The sequence below is a fragment of the Mugil cephalus genome, chromosome 7 (genome assembly GCF_022458985.1).
Source record: "Mugil cephalus isolate CIBA_MC_2020 chromosome 7, CIBA_Mcephalus_1.1, whole genome shotgun sequence".
In the NCBI taxonomy this organism is placed as follows: Eukaryota; Metazoa; Chordata; class Actinopteri; order Mugiliformes; family Mugilidae; genus Mugil; species Mugil cephalus.
In genome coordinates, this window is record NC_061776.1 from 2272992 (window position 1) to 2289653 (window position 16662).

The 16662-nt window shown below is 42.0% G+C and overlaps 1 protein-coding gene across 1 annotated transcript in view; it reads left to right on the forward strand.

Moving 5' to 3' along the window:
- Positions 1-16662, forward strand: part of myo10 (myosin X) — a 106319-nt gene that overhangs the window by 73193 nt on the left and 16464 nt on the right. Inside the window, exons 10-21 of the mRNA XM_047589775.1 lie at positions 477-606; positions 1714-1832; positions 3378-3524; positions 3949-4049; positions 4169-4235; positions 4342-4434; positions 4565-4633; positions 4721-4803; positions 5157-5265; positions 6321-6401; positions 16170-16294; positions 16439-16553. Of these exons, the coding sequence (XP_047445731.1) occupies positions 477-606; positions 1714-1832; positions 3378-3524; positions 3949-4049; positions 4169-4235; positions 4342-4434; positions 4565-4633; positions 4721-4803; positions 5157-5265; positions 6321-6401; positions 16170-16294; positions 16439-16553 (1239 nt within the window). The remainder of the gene's footprint in view (positions 1-476; positions 607-1713; positions 1833-3377; positions 3525-3948; positions 4050-4168; positions 4236-4341; positions 4435-4564; positions 4634-4720; positions 4804-5156; positions 5266-6320; positions 6402-16169; positions 16295-16438; positions 16554-16662) is intronic.

The window sequence follows — 16662 nt, forward strand, 5'->3', positions numbered from 1 at the left end:
TTTTAACCTAAAGAGCAACAAGTAACCAACTGTTACTGTTACCAAACCTCAGCCCTCCACCACTTCATCAATGATTATTATTTGTAACAAAAAAAAGCCATTAAATGACTTTTAATTCAGATTCCACTCTGTAATTTATTCCCATGTGTCTGATTTCATTCCCTGCAGCTCATCTTCCCACCAACACTCACTCCAATCATACCCTGTTCTTTTATTCAGCGCCATTAATCTGAGACTCCAGAGTGAGTCTGTGCTGCCAAACCAAACTGAACCAAACAAAGAAACTAAATAAATAAAACTCAGCTTCTCTAGATGGACGGAGACGACTTTCAATCTCCAACCAAAAGAAACAAAACCAGCTGCAGAGGCTGCATGAACGTCCGAACTGACCCACGTCTCTTTCTCCTTCTTCTTCTTCTTCTTCTTCTTCTTCTTCTGCTTCTCCTTCTCCTCCTTCTTCTTGGTGCGTTTCCCAGAATGCCATGCGGACGATGCAGTTCACGGAGGAGAACATCGGTGAGATCCTGCGCCTCTTGGCCGGGATCCTCCACGCGGGGAACATCGAGTTCATGACGGCCGGTGGAGCACAGGTCTCCTCCAAGTCAGGTCAGAGAGTTCAGCCGTCCTCCTCTCTCCTCCTTCTTCTCTCCTCCTCTTTCTCCTCCTCCTCTCTCTCCTCCTTCTCTCCTCCTCAGTCTCCTCCTTCTCTCCTTCACTCTTCACCTCCTCCTCTCTCTCCTCCTTCTCTCCTTCACTCTTCACCTCCTTCTCTCTCTCCTCCTTCTCTCCTTCTCTCTCTCCTCCTTCTCTCTCTCCTCCTCAGTCTCCTTCACTCTTCACCTCCTTCTCTCCTCCTCAGTCTCCTCCTTCTCTCCTTCACTCTTCACCTCCTCCTCTCTCTCCTCCTTCTCTCCTTCTCTCTCTCCTCCTTCTCTCCTTCACTCCTTCACTTTTATTCTGATCTATGTAGAGCTGCTGTTGCACTATTATTTTAAATTTTAAATTTCATTGTTAATTTTTTCATGTATTTTTATTTTTATCAGTTTTCTTTTTTTTTTACTTTTACTTTTATTTATTTATTTATCTATTTTATTTTAGGCTATTTGTTTAATTTTTATTTCGAAAAGTTAATCATATTTTTAGTTAAATTTAAAATTTTCTTCTTCGTTTTTTTATGCATTTTTATAATTTTTCCTCTTTTTCTTTCATTATTTATTTATTTACTTTGTTTTTGTTCCAGTTTGTGTAAAGCTGTAGTTCGGAGTCAGTGAAACTCCTCACTATTAAGTCATGTTCTTAAATTCAGATGTCTTTATTTTAGTGGTTAATTTGAGTCACTGTTGAACCAGTAAAAAATAACTCAGGATTTAACCTGAACCTGAACCTGAACCACAGACCCAGCGACTCAGGATCAAACTCTGAAATCTGTTGGTTTAAGAAATAATGAGGAGTGAACGCTGCCTTCAGGTGCAGCTAAACCCACGGCCTTCCCCCGCTCTGTCTGCCAGTAAAATATTTGCGTCGCTTGGAGAACAAACACAGTCAGGATGTTTTCTTCACGTTACCTGCAGCCGACGTCCTCAGGATGTTAGAAGTTTCATTTGCCCCCGGTTCTTCTCCACGTTAACGTGATGTGTTCAGGTTGATCTTTAAAAGGACGACACGGAGCTTCTCGGGGTTTTAAAAGCTCGTGTTGGGTTGTTCTCTCTGCAGCTCTGATCCGGACGTCTGAGCTCCTGGGGCTGAACTCGGATCAGCTGGCCGAGGTGTTGACCCACCGCTCCATGATCCTCAGGGGCGAGGAGATCTCCACGCCGCTGACCGTCGAGCAGGTCAGACATGATTCTTCCATCACGCTGCAGCACCGGTGTCAAACACACGGCCCCTGGCCAAAAGCGGCCCCCCAGAGGATTAACAAAGTGACAAAATTACACAGAAGAATGAATGAAATGAATGAATCAATGAAAATAAGTTTGAGCTCTAATTTTAGTCAGAGAAAACACGACTGAGACTCAGACTAAACAGCAGAAATCTGCACTGAACCCAAACTGCACTGATTTTCTTAAGGATAGTTTTTGGAGGATAGTTTATTAAATGTAAACATTCTCCTAATTTACATGTTAAAGAGTGAAACCTGTTAAATATGAATTATTTCTATAATGCATTTTCAATTTCAATTCAATTTTTCTCATTTAATTAAACTCATTATTTAATGATTTAAACGCCACCTTTATTCCATATTAGTGGAATATTATGAACATTAATTCCATTAAATGACCTGTATAATATTTATACACTAACTCAGAGACACAAACATTAGTGTGTAAGTCCATTTTTACCTGAGTCTGGACAGAAATAGTTTAAAAAAAGTAGCTATATAAAGAAAAATAAAACCAAACAGAAATACTTGAAGTATTTGAAACACAACAGGCAGAATTATTTGCAATCAATAAATTTGCCATAAATGTGTAAAGTATGATTCATTTATTTGTAGATTTGGTTTAAAGGTCTAATCTTTCAAACGATCACACATTCCTAGTGGCCTTTAACAAACACAACACAAAGCGTTCATCTAATTCTGGCTCTGGGAAGATTCAGAAACAACAGAAGCAACAGAAGCAACACGCCCAGAGCACAAACATTGTTCCAGCTTTCCGGCTATTTTCTCCACTTCTGATTGTGACTGTTCTCTGGGGGCCGAGGCCTCTGAAAACCTGCAGGGGCCCAGAACCGTTTCCTCAGTCTGGAGGTGACCGGGTTCACATCAGGGAGCCTCACGGTGATTTGTTCATTCCACAAATCACTGGGGTCCAAAACTATACAAAACAATACAAAACAACACAAAACTATACAAAACTATACAAAATAATACAAAACTTTACAAAACTTTGCAAAACTATACAAAATAACACAAAGTAATAACGCACCAATCTCCGTTATTCTTTCACTTTAGAAAACAAAAAGAAATACATGAGTCCAATGTGCAGTATGTGTCAATAAAAAACACCACGTCAGCTCTTCTCTCTCTTTGTGTCTATATTGTCCATTTCACAATAAAAAAAAACAGATAGGACATGACTTCAAACTCTCTGTTCTCTGTGTATAAAGTCGTTCTGGTTCTGGTTGTGATCATAAAACTCTGAAGTTCATCTCAAAAAGCCTCCAATCCTGAGTTAATACCTTCAGATTTATAAATCAGGTTTAGTTTAGTTCAGATTGTCGGAGCTGGAGCCGTCAAACGTTGATAATATGTTTATTTTAAATGAAAACTGACTGATAATTGCATAAATAATTCACTTTAAAGAAGACGTTGGACGTCTCTTCAGTAGCTTTTATTTAATTCTCTACTAATTCTTTTTTTTTTTTTTTTTTCACAGGCGGTGGACTCCAGAGACTCCATGGCCATGGCTCTTTACTCCCAGTGTTTCAACTGGATCATCCGCAAACTCAACATCCGCATCAGGGGCCGAGAGGACTTCAAGTCCATCAGCATCCTGGACATCTTCGGCTTTGAGAACTTTGAGGTGTGTTTCCACTAGAACAGAGGCCTTCGACGGCCACGACTAAGCCAGTCCCCAGATCCAGAAGCAACATTAGCAGAAGAGAAGCTAACAGGTCAGCTAGCTAACAGTGCAGCTAGCTAACAGTGCAGCTAGCTCCCATTAGCATCCATTCATCCAGGGTTAGAGAAGTCGTGTGCTTCAGACGTCCCACTAAACACATCTCAGCCTGTTTAAAGGTGAAACTTGAATCTGTCAGTTTCTGACGTTTAATATAGAACACGTATAGTAGGTGGGGGGTCACCAGTTAATCTCTACATCTGTTTGGGTTCCTTAGCCGGGAAAAATGTCAAAAACCTCTGAACTAGAAGACGAACCCTGTTTCTTGTTTTGATCCCATTTAAGTTGTTAATCAGCGTCTGAAGCTGCTCGGCCTCGTTCTCCACAGGTCAACCGCTTCGAACAGTTCAACATCAACTACGCTAACGAGAAGCTGCAGGAATACTTCAACAAGCACATCTTCTCCCTGGAGCAACTTGAATACAACAAGTAGGTGGATGGAGGCTTTGGTTTGTCTCCGGCCGCTCAGTGAATCTGTCGTGTGACGGAGACGCTGCAGTCGTCCATGTGCTGCTGTAAATGTTTTTTTTTTTGGTGTTTTTTTGCAGAGAAGGTCTCGTCTGGGTCGACATCAACTGGATGGACAACGGCGAGTGTCTGGATTTGATCGAGAAGGTACGTGTCGATGAAGCTGAGGATGAGGGAGAAACTCGAGGAGTGAGACGCGTTGACGACTGAAAGAACGTTTAAGACATGGATCGTGATTCTCTTGTCTCCGTAGAAACTGGGGCTCCTGGCACTGATGAACGAGGAGAGTCACTTCCCCAAAGCCACCGACGGCACCTTCCTGGAGAAGCTCCACAGCCAACACTCGGTGCGTCTCTGGGTTTTTATGAAGGAAACATGGATCTCAGGGGCATTTTCCATGATTTAGATTTAGAGTGTTGATAGGAGAGAAAAGTCTCAGAGACAAAAGTAAAACCTTCTTCTTTCTTCTGCTGCAGAAAAACTCTTTTTACGTGAAGCCACGCGTTGCCGTGCACTACTTTGGAGTGAAGCACTACGCAGGAGAGGTGAGACCGTCCTCCTGGGTTTTATTTAGCTCCGAGTTCACTTGGTTTCTACCAGGGTGTCTGACGCCCCCTTGTGGCCGGTTGCAGGTGGTGTATGACGTGAGGGGGATGCTGGAGAAGAACAGGGACACGTTCAGAGACGACATCCTCAACATGCTGAGGGAGAGCAGGTGACTTTATTATTATTATTATCATTATTATTAATAGAGTACAAAGAACAATATCTCATATTTATTAATCACATGACCACTTTTCCTGCACAGTTCTGCAGTTTTACAGGTTAAAATCTTTCTATAGAGTAGAACACAAAGAATGAAACAAGTAACGTTCATGTGCAAAAGAGCGACAGCAGTGTCTGAGTAGTGGTGGTTCGGTAGCCGGGCATTTTAACATTTCTGACATTTAAATAGTGTCGTTGTTCAGTCTGATGTCTTCAGGGCCAAAGGATCCTGCAGCTTTTTTAATCAGAGCTCTGCTTGACAGATTATTTGTGCTCCTCTCTATCTCTGTCTGTGTCTGTCAGGTTGGACTTTGTCTACGATCTGTTTGAACACGTATTGAGCCGAAACAAGCAGGACACTCTGAAAAGCACCATCAAGCACAGGAGGCCCACGGTCAGCTCCCAGTTTAAGGTAAGTCCCAAACAGACGGCGCGTTAACGTGTTAAATGTCACAGACACAACACGACCTGCTCACTGTTTAGTATTTAGTATTTACTAGTAGTTTTATTCAGCCACAGTGAAATAAATACAGACAGTAAACATGTAAATTACAGTGACTGAACAGACTCAGACAGAAGCAGAGAATTCTTCTAAATGTCCAACATCCTCACACTCAAAAAATAAATCATTCAGTTTCATAACATGAGGATTTAGAAACAATGAATTTGTGTGAGCACAATAATCAGTTTTATTCTCTTTACCATTAGGACCATTGAATTTCTAATCGTTTTATAGGTTGACCCCCACAATTCATGTAAAGTAGTGAACAATATTAAATTAAATGCATTGCTTTATAATTTGATGCATCTCTACATTTGCAGGATTTCTACTTAATATAATCAATATGTTGGAGCTTCGTCGCAAAAACAGTATCGCCACTAATTTCTTACCGCAAATTTCTGAATATTTAGAGACAATTTATTCAGGTCAAACCAGTTTTTAAGGATCTTTACTCTCTTTCAGGATCATTCACATGTTCCTTTAAGTTTTTACCGGAACAAAATAATCTTGTATCATCTGCACAAATAACCACAAATCAGTAACATTACAAACATCATTAATGGAGAGTATAAACAATTTTGGACCTATCACTGATCCCTGGGGTACCCCACAAGTGATCATTCTAAATCCTGACACATCGATGTCACATGTAAAATAATGGAGGAACCCATGAGGATTTTTAAAGCAATGACAGTATTTTATGTGATTGTAGTGAATGATTGTGGCTTATTGACGCCTCCAGTCATTATATCTGGAGTTCCCTTTAACAAATGGAAACGATATAGAGAACCTACATCAGAGCTCAGAAAAGCTTCTTGCATCTCGTAACGGGAGCGACAGTTGGAAGTGCAGCCAGTGTTAGTGTTAGATATTACAGAGGTAGATTAAAGTTGTGGTTGTTGTTGTGGCCTCCGGGGTTGTAGAACAGTGGAACGGTTGGTAACATGAATGTCGTCTTGTTCCAGGATTCCTTGCACTCCCTGATGGCCACACTCAGCACTTCCAACCCGTATTTCATCCGCTGCATCAAACCAAACACACACAAGGTGAGTGACGGCATCATTTTAAAGTATTAACGAAGGCACATAAAAAAAAAAAACAACAGAAACAAAGCCTCACCAGGCCTGGATGTCACAACGCAGAGTGTGTGAATCATGCTTTGTCATCTAATAATCTAACAGTGCCCCCCCTCCTCCCCAGCAACCAGACAGGAATGAGAAGTGTCTGGCCCTTCTTGGGACCTTTGACCCCTGGTTGCTTGGCAACAGGCTACAGTGGTTGTTAGGAGCCGTAGCAGAGAATGGAGGACGGGGGCCTCACTGGAGACAACTTAGTTTCATCTGTGATATGAATATTAAACATATCAGTGCCTGCTGTTCTAACTTATATAGTTATTATTATAATTACATCCTATTTGTTCACATACAGACTGAATCTGTAACACAGTTCCCAGACCTGTGCTGTACTATTATCACTAAGTTATAGTCAAACTTTCTTCTGAAAGACAACGTGCTAAAAGCTTTGCAGCTTAGAGACTGATTAGCTTAGCTTGGCCCAACTACATTTCAAAACACAGAAGAAGAAGTTATTGTTTATGATAGTTGGCACAACATTATGGTTTCCGATCAGCCACAACATTATGACCAGGAGAAGTGAATAACATTTAAACCGTCTTATGACAGTTCTGGGAAACTTTTGCAAACACCTTAGGAACATCACGAGGTGCTGACCTGGCCTCCCAAGTTCACTTAAACTGATCAAGCATCTTTGGGATGATCCACCATAGAGGCCCCTCCCCTCAAAGGAGACCCACACAATGTTAGGAAGGTGGTCATAATGTTATGTCTGATCCGTGTTGCACAGTTTGGCCGAGAGGCTTCTCACTGTGCTCTAACTTTGCAGCGTATTTGTTGAATTCTGCCAAAAGTAAAAGTTGTCCGGCCACTAAAAACTAAGTGAGCAGCACTGAGGCTAACCTGGAGAGGAAGCAGGAAAGTGGTTGTGGGTTTGTCTCCTTGGCTCGGTTTAACTTCCTCTCGTCACAAACCGGACTCTGTGGGCTTTGCGTTTTATTCAAGCAGAAAGATGACGTGGACACATCCTCTCTGATCTGATCTGATCTGATCTGATGCGTCCATGTGATCACTGAGTCCTCCGGCTACCGATGTACCGACCAGCTCAGTGGCACATGAGCGCCCTGTCGATATGAGGCTCATTAGCATCACAGTAAATGTCAGAAGCTGAAGTTGAAATACTCGTATTGATCATTGAAGTCAGTAACTATCGACCGCTCCCAAACCTGGCCCTTCAGCGGCGGTTTACTCCCATCAGACGTGATAATTATCCGACCTCCTCTCTGCTCCCCTCGTCTAAACGAATCAGGTTATGAGACAGAAATGGAACAAGAACATTGGATTAAAGGAAAACGAAGGGACAGTTAAACCTGCTCCTGAGTTGAGGAACAGTTCTCGGACAGTGTCTGTAAATGTGGCTCAGACGTGGACGCTCTGAGGGTTGTGACGCAGATGTGTCACGTCACTGAGTCTCTCTGTCGTCTGTTTTTTTTTGGGGGGGTGGTGGTGCAGACAGAGGCCTCTTGTGTTTGTCTCAGTATGAAGCTGAAACGTGGGGAAATGTCGGGTTTCTTTTAGACTGAGGCGAGATCATGTTCCATGAAGCACGCAGCTGTTTCCGTCTTTATCACTGTCGCTTTATTTGTGAACTTGTGCATATGTGCATCACAAGAGGCTCAAGACTGTGTGTGTGTGTGTGCTGTTAATGTGGCGCCAAGTTAATTCCTCCGTAGACTTCCTCTGCTAAACAGTAGCTCTGATTGCTGAATTACATAGAGGAAAAAGAAGGACGTAAAAGATGGATCCATTCTTCCAGTTTGAGTTCATATCACCTGTTGCCTTCAGCTTCTCCGGCTACTTTTCTAGTTCCTCTTTCAGCCCTTGGTTCTCCTCCATGTTCCTTCTTCCTCATGTTGTTATCATTCTGGATTTCTTTTAAATTAATCCATCATTCTGGATGTCCAGCTCCTCAGCCATCACCATTGTCTATTAATCTCTGTCTATCTAGACGTCCTACAGGATCTTGGCTCCATCACTCGTTGTTTACTATAAGATGTCTCTCATTTTAACATTGGGAACCTTCTATTCTAAACTCAGATGTTTCCATAAAACTATTCCAAAGACTCGGGTTATGGCGTTTCATGTACGTACTGGAAGGATTTCTTGACATCAGTCACTTCTTTTATCTGACGGTGGTATTCTGAGGCTAAGCATCTTCCTCATGTGTTCTTGGATCTTTGTTGTCTTTGTCCCAGACAGTGGCTCTGAGGCTCAGTAGTCCGTCCTCACGCTTAGTGTACAACCTCAAGGTGCTGGATTTCAGGACTGGAATGTGTTGTTGGGGTACAGAGCATTTTCAACAGGGCGTGGATATCTTCTTACAAGCCTTTGAAGCTTTGACTTCAGTTTCAGTCTTTCTTATCATCATTAGAGGAACCTAATGAAATAAATTCACATAGGAACGACTTTGGACTGGTTTGGATCCTATCAGTGAGACAGGTCAATGTCATCAATGAGTTTTCCACTTATACAAAAGTTAGTGTAAAAAAAAGACAAGGGTTGTGTGTATTTGATAAGATATGATATTAGGAATCCCCAAAATACTTGGAACAAATATATTAAAGTAAAAGGAGACTAATGTGCAACAAGTCTATAGAAAAAAAAAACAACACAAAATTGTGTGCCGCCCCCGTGTCCTCACGCACTTTCAAAAACCAGACACCGCGTCAGGTGATAATATTAACTAATTAACCCGCCCCCACTGATGTGACGTAAACACCGTGATTATAAAAATAACATATCGTAACTAAAAATAACCCAAATATAATATACTAGACAAAATACGGTATTCACAATTCATCAAACGTACTCATGCCTCCAACAGTTAGCCGTGGAGTTCCACAAGGTTCTGTGCCAGGACCTATGATTTTCACATTATAATGCTTCACCAAAGGCAAAATTTCCATATAAAGAAATAAATTTGAATTTAAACAGAAGTGAATTTGAATACCTAGCCGTCTTCATAAATAAAGTTTGTCTCTGACTCTCTCAGAGGAGCATGAATCCAGACGATCTGGAATCCTGAAACAAAATACGCCAGATGAAAGACTTTAAAGTTGTATGTTTGTGATAAATAAACGGATAGAAAGATTCAGAAGTGAGACACGGAGACACTTGGATAACAGCTGGCGTGTTTTTATGAGGCGAACCGCCACCGTCTGGACTTCTGATTTAATGTTAAACAAGGGCGGGTGATGACTTCTGAGTGGAGCTTAATGTAGTCGGGGAAGGAGCTGGAGATGGGGTTAGGGCCTCCCCAGGGGAAACAGGGGTCAGAGCAGCCCGGCACGTGGCCCCTAAAAGCCCCCCGAGAGGGGTCCCTGTCATCTGCCGGTCTGACTGAGAGCAGGCGTCAGAGGGCAGGAGGGACGGAGATGGAGCGAGGACGATGTGGAACTTTACAGTGCAACGTTCTCACTCTGCAAACGCTGGAAGTGACGGACGTTTTGTACAGTGAGCAGAGTTTAACTTACTGACCAGTAACTGCTGTCTAACAGCTATTTATAGATGTCGTGATGTAACTCTGTGTTGGGGTCACAGGACTCCTGCAGATGCTGAGTAGAGTCTGTGGAAATATCCATATATTGACAGAATGGGTAATGGCATGGACTGTTGGCTCTGAATGCAGCCAGGACACACACACACACACACACACACACACACACACACACACACACACACACACAGATCAACACACACACTCAAGTCACATGAGTCCTAACGGAAAGTTACTGCTGTGACCGTTGCATCAGTTATTGTGCTATAGAGATATCAGCAGGTTTCAGTAGACATTTGTAAAAGACCGTCTTCGAAGCGTCCGTCTTTGCAGTCAGCGTATTGGTCACAGACATTTGACATGAGTTGCTAAGCCCCGCCCCTTCCATTGCACAAAATGAAAATTTGAAATATGTGCAACAATATAATAAATATGGTTACGATTACCAACAATAAGACACTTAATTTAAAGAGGAATGCAATATCCTCCTTGTCTGTCTATGTAAATAGACATAGACAGACATGTGTGTTAATTCAAAGTGCAAATACCAAGTACGCAAGTGAGCAGGTTTATTAGTACATGGTACTAATAAACGGCTACACAGAAATAATGAAACTCAAAAACATCACATAAACTAAGGCTGAATTAAGGGAATGAGGAAAATAAAGTTCTGTAAATGTTAATTAGCTGGAAAGAAACGAGATCAAGTGCAACTAGATTCAAGCTTTGTGCCAAATATTTCTATCACTATTATTAACCTGGAAACCAACTTTCTTCAACCACAATTTTTCTTTTTTTATTATTGGAGGAACGTTGCTTTGAAGTTTTTTCTGTTGGGAACTGATTCTGCTCCAGCTAAGATCTGCTGGGCCAATCAGATCGTTTATGGGCGGGGCTTAATGTTCAGTTAATGAAGAGGAATTATTTCCTCTCCATACGTTTTTTTTTTTATTATTATTAAATAATTTAAAATAGATGCAACTACACCCAAATCCAATGCAGTTGAGTTTGCTATTAATCAAATGTGTTATTTTAAATGAAGAGCTGAAAAATGCTGATGAAGTTCAACATAGAGGTGACTAACTTCATCACCACGTTTGAATGTAAACAGCCTCTCTCTCTCTCTCTCTCTCTCTCTCTCTCTCTACAAGTGGGCTGCACAAATTAGCCTCAGCAGGAGATGCATCGTCATGGCAACCACCACCCTCCCTCTCTCCCTCTCTCCACACACACACACACACAACACAAAAAAGGGGGAGTGGAGTTCTATGGTTTGAAAGCCTTTGTTTGACTCTGTGGTGGCAGAGTGTGTTTGTGTCAGAGACGAGCTGCTGCTGCAGCGCTGGGAGCTCTGCTGTCACAGGTCGGATGATCTGAATTTAGAGACAGAAAAACAAGACACACACACACAAAAAAAAAAAAAAAAAAAAAGCTGAAAGGATACAGAGCGGGGAGCTACGATGCAAGGTGAGACCTGATGCATGCTTTGAATGGGCGGGCGGGCGGTGCGTTCAGGTGCACGCTTGTTGCACGGGGGCGGTTTAAATGTCCGGGCGGTGGGAGCGCTGGGTGTCGAGGTATGAGGCCGAGATGCAGCGGTGACAGGCGCACAGAGCCGGCTTCTCATGCAGTCTGATCTGCAGACAGAACTTACTTTTTAATGAAATGTAAGACACAAAGTTAAAGTAGTGGAAGAAAAATGTGTGACGCTCTCATTTGAATGTTGCATGACACCTGTACATGTTCAACCCTCCTGCTAATCACACAGTAAAATGCAGAAGTTCTTAAGATCTGAAACTCAACTGACTGAGTTGTTTTTAGTTGTTATCAGCGGTGGGAATGTGTGCATTAAACTGCAAAGACTTTTCCATGCTCTCAGATGCTTTGTAAAAATCGGATTAGTTTTCATAGAGTCCAGAAAAAGAACAGGATTGAAGCTCTGTCTCTTAATTCATTTAAATGATTGAATCCCATCAGTGCCATTACCGCTGTGCAACTCCAGAATAGCATGCACTGCAGGAACACACAGTGCCTCCGATGTTTCCTGTTTGTCGTTGTGTTAAATTGAACTTGAAGGCTTTCAGTTGGAAGTTGAGACATTTGAGACGGAGCCTGGAAGCCTTAGCGCAGTGAGAGCATGACGGTTGTTATAGTCGAGCTTCTGAAGAAGATGACACGATGACGGAGGGAAAGGGGAAAGGGGAAACCTCAGTTATTCTTTGTGATGATTTGGAATATGAGTTTTTCTTCTTGAATTCATTTTGCGATGATAAGATGTGACGTGATTCGTGAAAGTTCCCAATCATCCAGGTCGTAGTCAGTCCCAAAAAACAAATGGACAAATGTACTTGAAGGATCTAAGTAGTGGTGAGATGTCTTCAAGAAACCCTACGGTTGGCCTTGTCTGGTTTTAGAGTTAGTTTTCCAACCAATTTCTTTTTGATAAAAATAAATAAATAATTTTAATCTTAGTCGATTGAGGATGTTTGGATTTCTATAAGGTTTGATAGACGAAGTCCAAACACAATCCAAAGATGTTTTCTGTGCAGTTCATAGACTAGTTGCACACACAGTCCAGATGTCATAGATTCTATAACGTTTGTGTTTACCGGGTGAGAAAGAAAATAAAAGTACTCAAGTTTCCAAATCTGGCAGTTTCCTTTATCCAAGAATTTCATAGCGGAACCTTCCTCCAAACCTTGTCCACCTTAAATCCAGCAGGGTCAGGGATTAATGTGGATTTATTTCCACCTATGAGCCTGAAACATTGTTCCAGGGATTCCCTCAGAACCTCTGCTGAGCGGTGAGCAATAATCCCTGGACTCTCAGGAGGAAACAAGACTTGTGACAAAAAAGAAGTCTTTAGTTTGTGGATGTCTTCAGTCCTCTGGTTAAAGCAGGAATGTTGTAGAGATGGAAACGCTTTGATGGTGTAAATATTCTTTGGTTCCTTCTCACGCGTGTGCTGCTTTTCTCAGTTAATGCAAACCTTGGGAGTTCTTCACCTCTGGGTGGACGACATAAAGATAGAGAAGAGAAACATGAGTGAGAAGTAGGTGTTGCTTTGGATTTGGGGAGATTTACACAGTAGAGTATATTTAGTCTAAAGAGAAGTGATCGTGTTCTGCTTTACACCAAATGTTTTCCTAAATGAAGACCTCTCTTTTATTATTGTCTGGAATGAAATGTGCAGCTATTGCTCATTAGCACTCTGCGCCAATGAAGCTACAACCTAATAAAGATACAATACGATACGATACGATACGATGCGATACGATACGATACGATACGATACGATACGATACGATACGATACGATACGTTACGATTTGATACGATACGATACGATACGATACGATACGATACGTTACGATTTGATACGATACGATACGATACGATACGATACGATACGATACGATACGATACGATATGATATGATATGGTACAGGTAGGTTACGCAACAGTACAGTATGAAATGAAATGAAGCTAGAGATGTAACAATGAATTATGAGACAGTTAAAAATGAACACAAATGTGTGACGATTCAAATCAGCTGAAATGATGAAAGAGCGATGTCCTTTTTAAACAGCAGAGGGCGTAAGAGGGCGATGTTTTTTAAACATGCATGCATTGCATAGTTTATGTTTTTAAAGTAATTTGTCTGCAGGCTCACTCATGAAATAAAACGATACGATAAGAAATGTTACAATATGAAATAAAACCATATGATATGATACGATATGAGTGATACAATATATATGATATACAATATGAAATAAAATACCGATAATTTACAATAGAATAAAAGATAATAAGATATAATATATGATGGAATAAAGTACATTATGAAATAATGATAGATGAATTGAAGTGTAATATGATACGATATGAAATGATACAATATGAAATCAAATGATATGATACAATATAAGAATGAGATACGACTTTGATAAAGACTTTGTCATTCTCACATGGGTTAAGTCAAAGCTTTACATTATGGAAGGCTGGATTTCTCTTCAAAGCCTCCTTCGTTACTTTCTGGTTTTAAGATGAGAATCAGTGGCTGTAAATATCAGAGTCTGATGAACCAGCGCTTCTTTGTTTGACTCGAAGCTTTTCTCCCTCTCCTTCTTGAAGGAGCTGGGAGATGAACCCTTCAGTTTGGTTATCCTTCCGTGTTTGCCTTTTTCACCCCCCTCAGGTTCCCAACCCCCTCGGGAGCAGACTGCCACACCCCCCCATTTGTGCCGCTGAATGCCTCGAGTCCTTTTAGCAAAGGAAGCCGGGCTGGGAAAGACTCCCAGAGTTTACCCTCCAGGCTATTGTTGTCGCGGGCCTGAGATGGTCCGTCGACCTCTGGATGCTTGATTTACGTCACTGTTGAACCACGGCTCAGACTTAAGACGTGACTAAAGCACCGTCAGTGTTCTTTCCCCACTTCACTGGAACTAAACGAATAAAAGAGATACATCTATTTGTGAGGCCTAAAGTCTGTATTCATATTAAAAGTCAAAGGGTATTATTCTCTGTGAGACCTGTCAAGTTTCCTCCTTCCCACTAAAAATACTGAATATAAAGGACAAAGTGAACCTTTCTAAAAGTAAAGAAAAGTAACTGTCTGTGCAGGCTGCAGGCTTTTGATGCCACTGACGTGAAACTTCTTCAAACCGAGTCTCGGGACAAAAAGGGAAGGATGAGCCGTTTCATTCGCCAAGATGTTCTGGCAACTCTATAAAGTGTAAAGAAAAAGAAAAGGAGGAGAAGCCCCCCTTCCCCCTAAAAAAAAAAAAAAAAACCAAAAAGAGCGCTGGTTGACATGTCCGAGGCGTCCAAGAAAGAGGAAACGATAGCGCTAGAAAACAAGCGTCAGAGAAAGGCAGGAGGCAGAGGGCGACCTTCGTGACACCGCTCAGCTTTGTGCCGCTGCAGCTCGGCCGCATGCAAATGTGAGTTATGCTAATGAGCCGTCCTCTGCGGCCGGTGGCGGCTAAAGGCCGCCATTCAGTCACCCAGTCAAGATCTGCTGGTGAATTGGCCTCCCTTCATCTCGGAGGCTCAAATGGGACACCGGCGGGCGATCAGGGGAGACGGGCTCTGAATAAAAGGGGGCATTACGACCGAGTATGAAAGCACCCTCTGATTAGGAGCCCCCCCCGTCCCCTACGCCCACTGAGGTTACAGGGTCCCCAAGAAAATGGCTTTCACTCAATGCACTTCTGTAAGTAATAATGGTATCTCAGTGCCAAGTGTGTTTTTATGAGGGAGGTTTGATTTGGTGTCGTACGTATTTCGCTGTCAGGGTTCAGAGTTGTGAATGCGTTGGCGTGCAGAGCGATGTGTGCGAGTTTAAAGGGATTCAGCTTCCATGTGGTTTTCGCTGCAGACGTCACACGACGTCGTTGGATTGTTTTTGGCGCTGGAAGCGACTGAAGGGTCATTAAAAGAATAACATTTTAGCTCCTTTTAGCTGCAAGTCCAAAAAGTCCAGAAAAACTACAAGAACGTCAGGAGGAGTCAGACATGAGTTCAGTGGGATGATGATGTTGCTCTGTGTGAACCAGTGGTTATATCAGGTATTGATTGTTTCAGCTTCCAGACAGAAATCAATAGCTCGGCTCAACTCTGATATGTGTTATATAATATCTTATGTAATAAAAGTGTAACAAAATGTGCTTAAATTCACAAAATAAAACTCAACACAAAAACGTTGCATGAATCAAGTGAACAGAGAAATAAAGTTACGTAACTGATAATTAACTGGAATAAAGTGAAACTGGATTCAACATTTGCATGATGCTGTTAACAACTTAACACAGTCTGTTTCAAACTGTCATGCACCTTTTATTTGTGGGCGGGGCTTAATGTTGAATTTGTTGACAACAAAATGCTTCTGGTCAGTTGGAGAACTATTCCGTTGTCTTTAGACTCCAGGAGCATTCAACAACCATAGTAGATAGTATAGTATTTTTTAATGTTGCAAATGTTTGAATCAAGTGAGAATCAAAAATCAGTTGCAACAGCTGTGAAAAACTAATATCTAAGTGTTTGCTGGATGTGTTTTTTTGATGGGACAGACATGATGCTAAAATACTCTGTTGAAGGTTCACGTTCACATTTAGTTTTTTTGTGTGTGTGACCTGACGTGAACGTTCCATAAACACAGGCTCTGTTGTTCTTCCGTCCTAGATGCCTGACCAGTTTGACCAGACCGTGGTCCTGAACCAGCTCAGATATTCTGGCATGTTGGAGACGGTCAAGATTCGACGCACTGGCTTCCCCGTCCGGAGAACCTTCCAGGACTTCTGCTCCAGGTGTGTTGATTGTGCGGTTTGGACACAGCTGTCACATAAAAAGAATCTAAAAATGGGAGCGTTTAGGGCCGCCCTTCATCCAGCGTGCTTTTCGGATATACCTGGAAATCTGTAAAAATCACTTTCTTCTTCTTCTTCTTTAAGGTACAAGGTGCTGATGCGAGGTGTGTCGCCACCAGATGACCCCAGGGGGCGCTGCATGCAGCTGCTGCACCTCTATGACAGCACAAGTGCAGAGTGGCAGCTCGGCAAGACCAAGGTATCCAGAAAAAAAAGAGCTTTTCTTCTTTTTATTTAATTGAATTTGACTCACAATGAAACCTTCGGGGCTCAGACCTTGCACAGATCCCGTGCACAACGGTTTCAAA